The sequence below is a fragment of the Zalophus californianus genome, chromosome 11 (genome assembly GCF_009762305.2).
Source record: "Zalophus californianus isolate mZalCal1 chromosome 11, mZalCal1.pri.v2, whole genome shotgun sequence".
NCBI classification, from domain to species: Eukaryota; Metazoa; Chordata; class Mammalia; order Carnivora; family Otariidae; genus Zalophus; species Zalophus californianus.
Genome location: NC_045605.1, coordinates 60,672,741 through 60,688,205, shown reverse-complemented (window position 1 = coordinate 60,688,205; position 15,465 = coordinate 60,672,741). Strand labels below are relative to the sequence as shown.

General features: G+C 37.1%; 1 protein-coding gene and 1 pseudogene across 1 annotated transcript; one reads left to right on the top strand and one right to left on the bottom strand.

The window, feature by feature from the left end:
- The first annotated feature begins 1,036 nt into the window (after positions 1-1,036).
- On the top strand, positions 1,037-2,024 carry LOC113913666 (annotated as a pseudogene).
- An 11,318-nt stretch (positions 2,025-13,342) lies between these two features.
- LOC113915232 (olfactory receptor 51G2-like) lies at positions 13,343-14,287 on the bottom strand. The gene has a single exon (XM_027581053.1). It carries the CDS (start codon positions 14,282-14,284, stop codon positions 13,343-13,345), a length of 942 nt encoding a protein of 313 aa, XP_027436854.1. The 5' UTR covers positions 14,285-14,287.
- Between the last annotated feature and the right edge of the window lie 1,178 nt (positions 14,288-15,465).

Below are 15,465 nucleotides of genomic sequence, written 5' to 3'. Positions count from 1 at the left end.
TTGTTGGATATCTGGGGACATTTTTGAGAATTTGGCAGCCAACAGAAACCTTGGGGTTCCTTATTAAGTTAATTCCCATCAGAATACTATAGCAAAGAGTCGCATTTCTTTCCTGGAGGTGATTTCCAGCTGCAGTGTTTTCCTACCTTTGTGTGGCTCTTTTCATCTGAGGTACAGTACAGTGTGTCTGTCCATCTTTGTGCAACTCTTATTCTATCTGAGATACAGCACAGCATGTCTGTGGGGCATATGAGTAAATACAGAGGGATGTATTAATGAAGCACAGTTCTTCATTTTGGATCTGGTTTTCTAAATACGTATCAATGTAATAATTGATACTGAACAAACTGGTTAAAGAAATCTTGCTGCATTTACTATCATTCTACAGGTCTAGGTACACTTATATTCTTATTATATTGTCACATTCTGTGTGCAGGTGTCTGGATCTGTTGTTCGGTGATTTTGTGTTGATGTGTTTAGATAAAGTGAATTTTGTCTTCAAAGAAGATTGATATCTCAGTATAAATATAAGCCCTTTTATGTTTTTCAAATTCGTTCCAGGTTTTATATGGACTTTCAGCAAAGGAATATAAGATATTATTGTCCAAAACTTGAGAGGGAGACCTCTCATAAAGTTAATGTTCCTTCCATTTGAAGAGTGCTAAGTCTGTTCCTACATATTACTTTGAACTCAAGCTTTAGCATTAGTTTTTTGTTTTGTTTTGTTTTTGAGAGAGAGAGAGAGAGGCAAGGGGGTGGCAGAGGGAGAAGGAGAGAGAGACTCTTAAGCAGGCTCCATGCCCAGCCCCAAGCACTATGTGGGCTTGATTTCACCACCTCGAGATCATGACCTGAGCCAAAATCAAGAGTCGGACACTTAAGTGATTGAGCCATCCAGGTCCCCCAGCATTGGTTTCTATAATAAGAAAACTACAGATAAAACTTAAGTCTACTGGAAAGTTTTGAGATATGCATTTATAGCTCTTATTTTTCCTTCTAGAGGTAGCCAACTACTTCTCATCTCATCAGTGGCAAGATGCTCCGCACAAACACTTCCACTTTCCATCCAGACACCTTTTTTCTGACAGGCATCCCAGGACTTGAGAGTTCCCATGGCTGGATCTCCCTGCCTTTTTGCTCCATTTACTTAATGGCACTGTTGGGCAATGCTATGATTTTGCTGATCATCTGGTCTGACCGTACTCTGCGGGATCCTATGTTCTACTTTCTAGCCATCTTATCAGCCATAGGTCTGGCCCTCTTCACATCCTCAGTGCCCCGAATGCTCGGTATCTTCTGGTTTAATGCACAAGAAATTGGTTTTGGAGACTGTGTGGCTCAGATGTTTCTGATATACACCCTTAAAGGAATGGAGTCTGCTGTTCTCCTGGCTATGGCTTTTGGCTGCTATGTGGCTATCTGTGTACCACTCCACTACACAACCACCCTGACACCCCGAGTGCTAGCAGGCATTGGTGTGGGTATTATAATGTGCCCTGTCCTGCTTATGTTGCCCATTCTCTACCTAACCCATCGTCTGCCCTTCTGTGACACTTGAATTATTGCCCACTCCTACTGTGAGCACATGGGCATTTCCAAGTTGGCCTGTGCTAGCATTCGAGTTAATGCCATTTATGGGCTTTTTGTGGTTTCTTTTCTTATTTTGCATGTGGCATTGGTTGGAATCTCTTATGCCTACATCCTCCATGCAGTTTTCTGCCTCCCATCTTGAGATGCTCATCACAAAGCTCTAAGTACATGTGGGTCACATGTTAGGGTCATGTGTGTTTTCTATACACCTTCTCTCTTCTCCTTCCTCACCCACAGATTTGGCAAAAAAATTTCCCCGTTATGTCCGCATCTTGGTTGCCAATCTCTATGTGGTCCTCCCACCTGCCCTCAATCTTATTATCTACGGTGTGAGGACGAAGCAGATTCGTGAGTGTGTGATCGTGTTTTCTTCTCAAAGTAGAGTCTTTTGTTACTTAGTTCTTGAGGGTGTGGGTAGAATGGAAAGAAGTTAATTCTGACTCTACTCTAGGTTGATTATCTTTTTAAATCCTCCTCATATCAAGAGATCTTGCAGCTCCTAAAGGAACAAACTTTGGAGAATGCTTTCTGTTCTTAAATCTCAATGTTTCCTCTCCCTATTGGTGTTGAGTGCATAGTTTTCTGAATATGAGGTTCCATTACAGTAGGGAAAACATCCCACTGAAAGCCTTTTACCTTTTAAGTATGGAGATTTAGTGAACCTCCATGACTCTGTGTTTGAAAATAGGATAGTATTCCAGCTGGCACACTTAGTTTATGTCAATTGCCTTGCTTTCCCTGAAACAAAAAACTAAATTTGAATGTAAAATAAGAAAGATCTTCATAGATTTCTGTTAAAAACTTAAATGTATCTGATCTCACTGGGGACAATCCTGGGATATTTAGTGCGTTTTAAAAAAAATGACTCCAGTTTTTACCTTTCATTTTAGCATCTTTTTCCTTATTCTTCATAAAACCCTGTAGGCACTATGTGCCCTCAGTGTGCCACCACCTCCCTTTCTGGAGAAGCATGAAGTGAGCGTACCTGAAAACAATACTTGTGTTAAAGAATGAAAATCTTGTTTTTAAGAGAAGCTTGGATATATAGAATTCTAACAGTGGTTTTGAGTCATGTTTCATCAGATTGGGAGGGTGTGTGTTGTGTTGTGGAGTGTGTGTGTGTGTGTGTGTGTGTGTGTGTGTGTGTGTGTTAAGTGTATTTAGGCAAACTTCTGTCTATAGCACCACTTCTGCCTCTCCAAAGCCCTCTTTCTTTGTGGACTGTAACATATATGCGTCCTTTGGAACTTCATGCTTTGCAAAAGTAGATGAATCTCAGACAAGTTCAGGTAGGAAATAAATTTTCAAAGTCCCCCTAATTTTACAAGAATTTGCTGGATATTCTTATAAGTATTTTGTATAATCTTATAGGGACATATCTCCTCCATGACTCCTGGGGATCAACGATCCTTTTATTGTTCTTCCTGAATTTGTAATGAGCAGAAACTGATGTGTACATAAAAAAACCATGAAATATTGCACTACTGGGTATTTATCCCAAAGATATAGATGTAGTGAAACAAAGGGGCAACTGCACCACAATGTTCACAGCAGAAATGTCCACAATAGCCAAACTGTGGAAGGAGCTGAGATGTCCTTCAACAGATGAATGGATAAGAAATATGCAGTTTATATATAAAATGGAATACTACTCAGCCATCAGAAAGGATGAATACCTACCATTTACATTGACATGGATGGAACTGGAGGGTATTGTGCTAAGTGAAATAAGTCAAGCAGAGAAAGACAATTATCATATGGTTGCACTCATATGTGGAATATAAGGAATAGTGCAGAAGATCATAAGGGAAGGGAGGGAAAACTGAATGGGAAGAAATCAGAGAGGGAAACAAACCATGAGAGACTCTTGACTCTGGGAAATGAGGGTTGCAGAAGGGGAAGTGTTGGGGAGATGGGGTAACTGGGTGATGGGTATTAAGGAAGGCACATGATGTGATGAGCACTGGGTATTATACACAACTGATGAATCATTGAACACTACATCAAAAAATTAATGATGTACTATATGTGGGCTAATTGAATTTAAATAAGAAAAAATCATGAAATAAAACATAAAAGCAACTGTTCAGGAGGCTAGGAACTAATTTCTTGATGGTGTGTTCACCATTTGATGGTACCAAAATGACTGGACAACTCTGCAACATGACTGAGCCAGAACATGTATTTTCAGGGTTTGGAAGCATGGAAGATTATCTTTCAGCAAGGAGCATGGACTAGAGACTTCAATAAACACTTTCCGAAAGGAATTAATGGAAGGAAACAAAGGATCTCTAAATTCAGTTATGTGAAGAATTTATTTCCTGTGAGCACCTTGAGCACATGACAGAAAGATGTACATTTTGAGTTTTTGATGGCTTCTTTTGTCAAAAGAACATCCACAGCATTATTTCCAGGGTTTTCCTTAATTTGGATGTTGTGTTTCATTTTAAGTACAACTCAAATTTAGTAATATTTAAAAATAAAATGCACAAAATAAAGATTGATACATTTACATTTATAAATTATTTTTATAAGTTGATTTTAAGTTTCTATCCAATATGTGACCCCCTAGCTTGAAAAGCACACAGAATTACCAACAGGATTCCTCAAAGAAACTAAATTCAGTGTCCTGCTTTTTGAGGGAAAGTTCATACATATTTCCAGTTGGTCTGATTGATAAGATTCAGATATGCTAATCTGTAAGTAATGATATTCCCTATTAAAAATTTAGTGGCTACTTTATTTATTTTATTTTATTATGTTATGTTAGTCACCATACAGTACATCATTAGTTTTTGATGTAATGACTACTTTATATTCTGGTCTTAACCATGTCTTTTATAGTCATAACGTTCATTGTCTCCAACCATCTCCCAAGTTTCCATTATGTAAATTCCATACAACTAAAAGTCAAGCAGGCTAGCAGTGACAGCATTGAAAATATCTTTACCTCCTATATGTTGGGTCAACATCCCCAATCCCTGTGTTGTTGGGGTCTTGATCCCAAACAACACAGGAACTAGAGCACTGTCTTCCCACCCCCATGCAGTCAAAAATCCACTTATAACTTTTGACACCCCCAAAAGTTAACTACTAATAGCCTACTGTTGACTTGAAGCCTTACTGATAATATAAACAGTCACTTAACACCTATTTTTTGTATGTTATTAAGAAAATCATAAGGAAGATAAAATACATGTATAGTATTGTATTGTATTTAAGGGGATCCACATAGTTCAAACTCATATTGTTCAATGATCAACTGGATATATATAAATGATATAAAGCCAAGAGAAGAAAATTTGCAGTTCTAAATACCTAAATATCTCCATATTTATTAAATAAATTGCATAACTAATTAATAACCTTAAAAAAATAGGTTCTGAAGGTTTCACTGATGTATTCTACCAAACCCTAAAGGAAGAAATTATGTCAATTCTCTAAAATCACTTCCAGATTATAGAAGCATAAAAAATACTCATTTTACGAAGGTGGACATACCCTAACACCAAAGTTATTTAAAGATGTCCAAAATATATATATATATATATATATAGACTATGTCTCAAAATTGTCTCTCATGAACAGATGCAAAAATCCTCAATGAATTATTATTAAATTAAAGCTAACAATTTACCAAAATAAGTATACATTGACCAAATGTTTATTCTTCGTATACAAGACTGATTCAATGTTCAAAAAGCAAACAATGTAACCTAGAACCTCAGCCTAAAGAAGAAAAATCATATTGATCATATCAATGGTTAAAGAAAAATATTTTTTAAAAAAATGACAACAACACATATTTATAGTAACACACAGCAAACAAGGAATCAAGGAGAACTCCCTCAATTCATGTGGTAACAGATTATAGACATCACTGTGTTTAGTTTTAGATAGATGACAGATGATAGAAAGATGACTGATAAAGAGATGATAGATATTTATAGATATGTGTACATACACAGGTTAGCATTTCCTTGCTCTGCCAGCTGAGAGGGTCTTAAACCAATGACACCCCAGAAGAAAAGTACATCCAGCACCCAAAATTTTGTTTCTAATACCATTATCCAATTAAAGGTATCAGTAATCCTTGGAGAAATATGACATTCTAAGATTGGGGCAGGTGATATACAGGATATACCTGTAGCATCTTATGGTCCCAGAAAGTAAAGAAGTGACCCTTCCCACCAAAAAAAGAATGCACAATTATGGGGGTAAGTAAAGGAACAAGGAGCCAACTGAAAGAGCTCCCAATAGCCAAAGCTGGTCAATGTGACAAAATATAGTATTGGATTACAACCTAAAGTATAAAATAAATATTTGAGTCCATAGTGATAAAAATAAATGATTGAACAAATGGGGGAATAGATTATCTCTCATGCAAAAAAAAAAATCCAAACAATATATGAGGATGCTGCATTTCCAAGGAGAGGGAGCATAACTACTCACTGTTTAATTTGTGGGCTACACATTGTAACTTACTTGCAGAGAGATAACTTGGAAATGGAGAAGAAAGAGAATCCTGACAAATAATAATACCTCAGCCAGGTGATGAAACTCAGTATCAACAGTGATAAACCATGTTGATAGTATGTACCCTTGATGTATTTTGACATAAATAGTATTTTACCTCATTGATCTTCTTCCCCAATCACATAACTCTGGTCTAATCATGGGGGAAATAATCAGACTAATCTCAATTGAGGGATATTTTACAAAAACCTGACTAGCATTCTTTTTTTTTAACAACTTTTTTATTTATTTGAGAAAGATTGAGAGGAAGAGAGAGACAGAGTGAGGGATGAGGGGCAAAGAGAGAGAATCTTCAAGCAGACTCCCCACAAAGCAGGGAGCCCAACGCGGGGCTCAATTCCAAGATCCATGAGATCATGACCTGAACCAAAACCAAAAGTTGAATGCTGAACCAGCTAAGCCACCCAGGTGCACCTAAAACCTGACTGGTACTTCTAAAAACTGAAGTAATCAAAACTAAGAAAAGCCTGAGTAACTGTCACAGTCAAGAGAACCTAAGAGACCTAAGTAGATATAACTAGTAAATGTAATTTGGTATCCTGGATGGGATCCCACTAGAGAAGAAGAACATTAGGTACAATTAAAGGAATCTGAATAGCATGAACTTTAATAAAATATGAACTTAAGTTAATATTGTTTTATTAATTATAACAAATGACCATACTAGTATAAAATGTTACTGATGGGGAAATTATGTATATGTTTATATGAAAGCCCTCTGTACTATATTTGCATTTTCTATAATCTACAGTGTTATAAACTTTTTTAAAAAGCATATAGAAAATTAATTAGCTAGAAATTATCATAGACCTAGGAGAGTGAAACAGAATATGCTCTATGAAATATCAGCAATTTTAATATACTGTTGAAATTATGAAAGAAAATATCTGACAAAAGAATACAGTGTTGACATTGCAGATTGCAGTATCACTCTCTAAAATTCAGGAGTTCCTTAAGTTTCCACACAAGGCTCTGCCCCTCCAACCAAAAACCTGAGCTTTTGAGGTAAGTTAAGTTTGGGGGTCTTGAGAGGGCAAAGATTGTTAGAAAGCCCAATTTACTAGTTTGGATGCAAAACTAAACCAAGAAATACTACACAGCTTTTACTGAATAATAATGATGTTCTGAAAGCCATTTGTTTTATTGGTATGTTTTGTTCTTTTTTGGCAATAAATCTAGGAAGGAAGATGATGTCACATTTATCAACTCCCCTATAACTCCAAAAGTGAATCTAGGAGACATTTCCATGACAATTCCCATCAGTATGAACTTCCACAAAATACCCTTGCCTGGGAATACTGAGTGTTAGTTAAGTGGTTCACATTATTATCAACAAACCATTACAAATTTCTTACTATATATCAGGAAATGTTTTAAATGTTATACAAGTATTAGCTTTTAAATGTTCACAACAATGTTTTGCACTAGGTATTATCCTGCTTATTATGGAGGAGGAAATGGAGACACAATTTCTTTCCCAAACTCATATGTCCATTAAGTAGGGAAGACAGGATTCAAACCCACATAGTCTGTCTCAAGGTCCATCCACTTAACCAATTTTCAGTATCACATTTCTTTCCTTAGATCTCTTTTTACCAGTAAATTAAACTCTTTCTTATTTTACTATTAATAAGAACCAGGAAGCAGAAAGCATTTCTGTTCAAAACAACTGGTCTTTGTTTTATTATATTATCTCTCCCATTAAAGTTCTAATGAATACTCTACTCCATGAAATTACAAATACTAGCTGGGCATCATTTTTTTCCTGATAGTATTTAAGGTTGAATTGTGGTTAGCATGGGGGTGAGAGGGAGAGTTAGGTGAGTTTTGGAAAAACTGACCAGATACCAGCAAGGTAAACAACATGGTAATGAAAAAAAAACAACAACACAAAGAGCCAGAATGACTTGCCAATCCCTTACATAAAATCACTCCAGATTTTCTGTGACCTGGCCTTATATGTGGGGTCCATGAGAGGAAATCTAGAACTAGAGGGATCTTGAAGAGAAAGAATGGGAGGTAAGCCCTCCTCATAGATGTTCCTGCCTAGAGATAAGCCAATTTTTCCAAGCTTGGGAAACAGTATTCAGAATCAGGATTCTTTCTTTTTCTTTTTTTCTTTCTTTCTTTCTTTCTTTCTTTCTTTCTTTCTTTCTTTCTTTCTTTCTTTCTTTCTTTCTTTCTTTCTTTCTTTCTTTCTTTCTTTCTTTCTTTCTTTCTTTCTTCTCTTTCTTTCTTTCTTTCTTTCTTTCTTTCTTTCTTTTTCTTTCTTTCTTGCTTTCTTTCTTCTTTCTTTCTTTCTTTCTCTTTCTTTCTTTCTTTCTTTTTCTTTCTTTCTTGCTTTCTTTCTTCTTTCTTTCTTTCTTTCTCTTTCTTTCTTTCTTTCTTTCTTTCTTTCTTTCTTTCTTTTTCTTTCTTTCTTGCTTTCTTTCTTCTTTCTTTCTTTTTCTTTCTTTCTTGCTTTCTTTCTTCTTTCTTTCTTTCTTTCTTTTTCTTTCTTTCTTGCTTTCTTTCTTTCTTTCTTTCTTTTTCTTTCTTCTTCTAATCACCAGTGATGCTATGCTTCGTATTTTTTTCTTTTTTTTTAATAACATATAACGTATTATTGGGGCACTTGGGTGGCTCAGTTAAGTGACTCAGTTAAGCAACTGCCTTCGGCACAGATCATGATCCCAGGGTCCTGGGATCGAGCCTCGCATCGGGCTCCTTGCTCAGCGGGGAGCCTGCTTCTCTCTCTCCCTCTATCTGCTACTCCACCTGCTTATGCTCTCAGTCTCTGTCAAATAAATAAATAAATAAAAATTCTAAAAACTATATATATAATGTATTATTTGTTTCAGAGGTACAGGTCTGTGATTCAGCAGTCTTATATAATACCCACTGCTCATTACATCACATGTCCCCCTTCATGTCCATCACCTAGTTACCCCAATCCCTCCAGCCGCCTCCCCTCCAGTAACCCTCAGTTTGTTTCCTATGATCAAGAGCCTCTTATGGTTTTTCTCCCTCTCTGGTATTGCCTTGTTTTATTTTTTTCCTCTCTTCCCTTATGATCCTCTGTTTTCTTAAATTCCATATCAGTGAGATCATATGGTAACTGTCTTTCTCTGATTGACTTATTTTGTTTAGCATAATACCCTCTAGTTCCATCCATGTTGTTGCAAATGACAAGATTTCAATTTTTCGATGGCTGTGTAATATCCCAGTGTGTGTGTGTGTTTATATATAAACATATATATATATGTTTTGTTGTGTATATTGTGTGTGTGTGTGTATGTGTGTGTGTGTGTCTTCTTTATCCATTCATTTGTCAATGGACATCAGACTCTTTCCATACTTTGTCTGTTGTGGACATTGCTGCTATAAACATTGAGATGCAGGTGCCCCTTTGGATCACTACATTTGTATCTTTAGGGTAAATACTGAGTAGTGCAATTGTTGGGTTGTAGGGTAGCTCTATTTTCAACTATCTGAGGAAACTCCATACTGTTTTCCAGAGTGGCTGCACCAGCTTGCATTCCCACCAAGAGTGTAAGTGGGTTCCCCTTTCTCTGCATCCTCAACAATATCCATCAGTTTCCTGACTTGTTCATTTTAGCCATTCTGAGTGGTGTGAGGTGGTGTCTCATTGAGGTTTTGATTTGTATTTCCTTAATGCTGAGTGATGTTGAGCATTTTTTCATGTGTCTGTTGGCCATTTGGATGTCTTCTTTGGAGAAAAGTCTGTTCATGTCTTCTGCCCATTTCTTGATTGGATTATTTGTTCTTTGGGTATTGAGTTTGATTAAGTTCTTTATAGATTTTGGATACTAGCCCTTTATCTGTTATGTAATTTGCAAATATCTTCTCCAATTCTGTCAGTTATCTTTTGGTTTTGTTGACTGTTTCCTTTGCTGTGCAAAAGCTTTTTATCTTGATGAAGTCCCAATAGTTCATTTTTGCCTTTCTTTCCCTTGCCTTTGGAGAGGCATCTAACAAGAAATCTGCTCTAATCTTTATTATTTCTCTTCTTCTGTTGGGTTTAGGCTTTATTTGCTGTTCTTTCTCCAGCTCCTTTAGGTGTAGGGTTAGGTTGTATATATGAGTCCTTTCTTGTTTCTTGATAAGGATTTGTATTGCTATATACTTCACTGTCTTTACTGCATCCCAAAGATTTTGAACAGTTGTGCTTTCATTTTCATTGGTTTCCATGAATTTTTTTTTATTTATTTCCTGGTTGATCCATTCATTCTTTAGTAGGATGTACTTTAGCCTCCATGTATTTCAGTTCTTTCCAAATTTCTTCTTCTGATTGATTTTCAGTTTCAAAGCACTGTAGTCTGAAAATATGCAGGGAATGAGCCCAATCTTTTGGTACCAGTTAAGACTTGATTTGTGACCCAGCATGTGATCTATTCTGGAGAATGTTCCATGTGCACTAGAGAAGAATGTGTATTCTGTTGCTTTGGGGTGGACTATTCTGAATATATCTGTGAAGTCCATCTGGTCCACTGTGTCCTGCAAAGCCCTTGTTTCCTTGTTGATCTTCTGCTTAGATGATCTGTACATTGCAGTGAGTGGGGTGTTAAAGTCCCCCACTATTATTTTATTATCAATGTATTTCTTTAATTTTGTTATTAATTGGCTTATATAATTGGCTGTTCCCATGTTAAGAGCACAAATATTTACAATTTTAGATCTTGTTGGACAGACTCTTTAATTCTAATATAGTGTCCTTCCTCATCTCTTATTGCAGTCTTTGGTTTAAAATCTAATTTGTCTGATATAAGGATTGCCACTCCAGCTTTCTTTTGATAGCCTTTCACATGATCAATCGTTTTCCACCCCTTAACTTCCAATCTGGAGGTGTCTTTGGGTCTAAAATGAGTCTCCTGCAATTGGCATATCTATGGGTCTTGCTTTTTTATCCAATCTGATACCCCGTGTCTTTTGATTGGTACGTTTAGCCCATTTACATTTAGAGTAACTATCAAAAGATATCAATTTAGTGCCATTGTATTACCTCTAAAGTGACTATTACTGTATATTGTCTCTGTTCCTTTCTGGTCTATTTTACTTTTGGGCTCTCTCTTTGCTTAGAGGATCCCTTTTAATATTTTTTGTAGGGCTGATTTGGTGATCACAAATTCTTTTAGTTTCTGTTTGTCCTGGAAGCTTTTTATCACTCCTTCTATTTTGAATGATATCCTAGCTGGACAGAGTATTCTTAGCTGCATATTTTTTTCATTTAGCATCCTGAATATATCGTGCCAGTCCTTTCTGGTCCTCCAGGTCTCTGTGGATAGGTCTGCTGTCAATCTAATGTTTCTACCCTTGGAGGTTACAGACTTCTTGTCCCGAGCTGCTTTCAGGATTTTCTGTGTCTCTCTGAGATTTGCAAGTTTCACTATTATATGTCAGGGTGTTGATTTATTTTTATTGATTTTGAGGGGGGTTCTCTGTGCCTCCTGGACTTGGATGCCTATTTCTTTCCCCAGATTAGGGAAGTTATCCACTCTAATTTACTCCAGTATACCTTATGCCCCTCTCTCTCTCTTTCCTCTTCTTCTGGGATCCCAATTATTCTAATATTGTTTTGCTTTATGGTCTCACTTTTCCCTCAAATTCTCCCCTCAAGATCCTGTAGTTGTTTATCTCTATTTTTCTCAGCTTCTTTATTCTCCATCATTTTGTCTTCTGTATCACTAATTCTCTCTTCTGCCTATTTATCCTAGCAGTTAGAGCCTCCATTTTTTATTGCATCTCATGAATAGCCTTTTGTTTTTGACTTGGTTAGATTTTAGTTCTTCTATTTCTCCAGAAAGGGATTCTCTGTGTCTTCTGTGCTTTTTTCAAGCCTAGCTAGTATCTTTATAATCATTTTCGAAATTCTAGTTCCGACATCTTACATATATCCATACTGATTAGGTTTCTGGCAGTCAGTACTGCCTCTTGTTGTCTTTTTTGAGGTGTTTTTCTGTCTTGTCATTCTTGCAGAAAGTAATCAATTTTCTATTTGTAGAATTGCAGCAATTCTTTTCTTAGGTCTTTGGTTGAGTTCACAGGTGTTCAGAATGTTTTGATAGCTATCTAGCTGAATTCCTGGGACCAGGTAAAACTAAAGTCTCCTACTCCTCCACCATCTTGGAAAGTCCCTGTAAATATATTTTAAAACATTGAATTGTATACTTTATTTTTTAAATAAGATTTTATTTATTTGTTTATTTATTTATTTATTTATTTATTTATTTATTTAAGAGAGAGAGAGTGCACACATGCCCATGAGTGGGGGGAGGAGCAGAGGAGGAAAGAGTCTCAAGCAGACTCCTCACTGAGCACAGAGCCCAAGGTGGGGCTCGATCCTCACAACCCTGAGATCATGACCTGAGCAGAAACCAAGAGTCAGACACTTAACTGACTGTACCAGCCAGGCACCCTGAATTATATACTTTAAATAGATAAATTGTATGGTAGGTGAATTATATCTCAGAAAGCTGTTAACATTTAAAAAAAAAAAACGTACTTAGCAAACTAGTCCCCTAAAATATATATTGAAATAAAGGAATGGAGACAGACATAACATGCTAACACTAATCAAAAGAAAGCTAGAAAAGCTATATTAATTTCAGAAAAGACAAACTAAAATGAGAAAAACTATCAAGGATAAAGGACATTATATTTTCATAAAGTGATTTCCAAAAGACATAACAAAATTTAACATCTATGCACCTAACAACAGAGCATCAAAATACCTGGGGTAAAACTGATAGAATGACAAGGAGAAATAGAAAAATCCACTCTGGTACTTGGAGGCTTTAACAGCTCTTCCTCAGTAACTGACAGATCAAAAGCCATCTTAAAATCTAAATTTTCTTCAGAAATTGAGGAACTTCCCAACATATAATGAACAATGAATGACTGTTGACTTGATGACTCTTAGTTTCAGAAGCATTTACTGGTAATTGTTAAAAGAAAAATCATAGTTCTGCTAAGAATGGACTAACCTGGGTTTAGTGACCATATTGTCTAGTATTTCAACATAAAAGACAAAACAAAACCATGTCTTTATTCTCTATACTGAAAATACAGGTTTTACTGTTATTGAGGTTTATATCTACTATCTTTAAATTAAAATATTATTAGCAAAATTTAAATTCAAAATTCTACATTAACATGAAATACTCTTATAAATACAAAAAAGAAGGGGAGGAAATGCATGTTTTAGATTCTTTTTCACTTAAACTTTCTGTTGCTTGAATTTCCGGAGGATTCTGTCACGAATCTGCTTGGTCTTGACACTGTAGACAATGGGGTTCATGACGGGTGGGACGAGCAAGTAGACATTGGCCATAAGCACATGGACAATTGGGGAAGCATTCTGCCCATAACGACGGATCATAGAGAGCCCAATCATTGGTGTATAAAAAGTGAGTACAGCACAGATGTGGGAAATGCAGGTGTTGAGGGCTTTCACCCTCTCTGTCTTGGAAGCTATACTCAACACTGTGCCAAGGATGAGGCTGTAGGAAAGGAGGAGAAGCACTGAATCAAGTCCCATGGAGCAAATGACCACCATGAGGCCATAGATGCTGCTGACCCGACGACTAGATACAGTTGTCTTTATGAGGTCCTGGTGTAGGCAGAATGGGTAGGAGAGAATATTGACAGGATGATACTGAAGCCTCTTTAGAAGGAAGGAAGCTGGAAAGACCAGAGCCAAGGCCCTTCCAGCAATTGCCAACCCAATCCCAATGATTACACCATTGGTTAGAATGGCCACATAGCGCAGGGGCTCTCGGATTGCTACAAAGCGGTCAAAGGCCATGGCCAACAGCACAGCTGACTCAATAATTGAGAAAACATGAATGAAGTACATCTGGACCAGACAAGCATTAAAGGAGATCTCCTGGACATGGAACCAGAAGACGCTGAACATGGTAGGCAAGGTTGTAGTGGATAGGCCCAGGTCAGTAAATGCCAGCATTGATAGAAAGTAGTACATTGGTTGGTGGAGGGAAGGCTCAGTTCTGATGATAAATAGGATGGTAATGTTTCCTGAAATTGAGGTGGCATAAATCAGAAAGATGGGGATGGAAATCAAACTATATCTGCTTTCAAGGCCTGAGAGGCCTGTCAGGAGGAAGCGAGGATACAAGGCAGAGCTATTGCAGACAGACATTGTGGTGATGGAGGCACCCTCAGTCTAAGTGGGAGGACAAGAACCTGGAACAATTTAGGTACAGTCAATATTGCAAGAAGCAGCAATGCTCTGATGCATACTTCTCTGTATAGACCCTTTCCCATCACTCCTTTTCTCATTATATATAATTATCACCTGTACTTATTATTTTCCCAATTAATCTATTTCATCATTGTACATTTATTGAGAATACATTTTATAAAAGGAAAACTGATAGAGCTAAAATGTAGAGAAACATATAAAAACTGACTTCAAACACTTACAACCTAGTAAATGGAGAGATCTAAAGTTAAAGTAGTAGTTTAATACAAGTCCCTACAAAACATAGAAAGAGGAAACTAAGCTGACACAGAGATGTCAGGGCGGATTTATTGAAGGTGATTCTTGAATTAGGTCTCGAATGACAAGTATGAGGTAGAGGGGAAAAAAGGGCTGTGCTGGCCATTCTGTGCTGATTAACAATCAGGAAAATGCAGAAAGATATTAGCATTACATGTGTAAATAAATGCAGTTGAGCAAAATGATAGGATACGGTGGCTCTTCAGATGGTTATTGGAGTGAAGATTGAATAGAAATGGACCAGAATTTCTGAAGGAACTTGTGTATAAATATAAAGAGCTTAGACTTAATCTTAGAAGACACAACATAGTTATTTTAGTAAAAAGTAAACAATATGACCAGATTTATATTATATTGCCATCAAACTAGAATAAACGTTGGAGGACGAGCAAGATGGCAGAAGAGTAGGAGACTTAAATTTCGTCTGGTCCCAGGAATTCAGCTAGATAGGGATCAAACCATTCTGAACACCTACGAACTCAACAGGAGATCAAAGAAAAGAATAGCAGCAACTCTGAACAGAAAAGCAACCACTTTCTGGAAGGTAGGACGTGCGGACAAGTAAATCTGAGGTGATATTCGGGAAGATAGATGACGGGGGACGGGGCCTCCGTCGGTCATTACCCGCAAGTGATAAAGCAGTGGAGCACAAAAATGGAACTTTTAAGAAGTTGGCTCTGCTGAGGGATGTTGCTGCAGTGGCTAAGCCGGGGGGGGGGGGGGTAGAACCCTCGCTGGGACAGTGTGGTCTTGGGACCCTCATGATCACAGAAAGATTGCGGGTGCCTGAGTGTGGCAGAGCTCCCAGGTATCAGAGCGGG

Excerpts from the sequence above, each read along its gene's own strand:
- LOC113915232 (XM_027581053.1), bottom strand. The coding sequence starts at position 14,284 with ATGTCTGTCTGCAATAGCTCTGCCTTGTATCCTCGCTTCCTCCTGACA.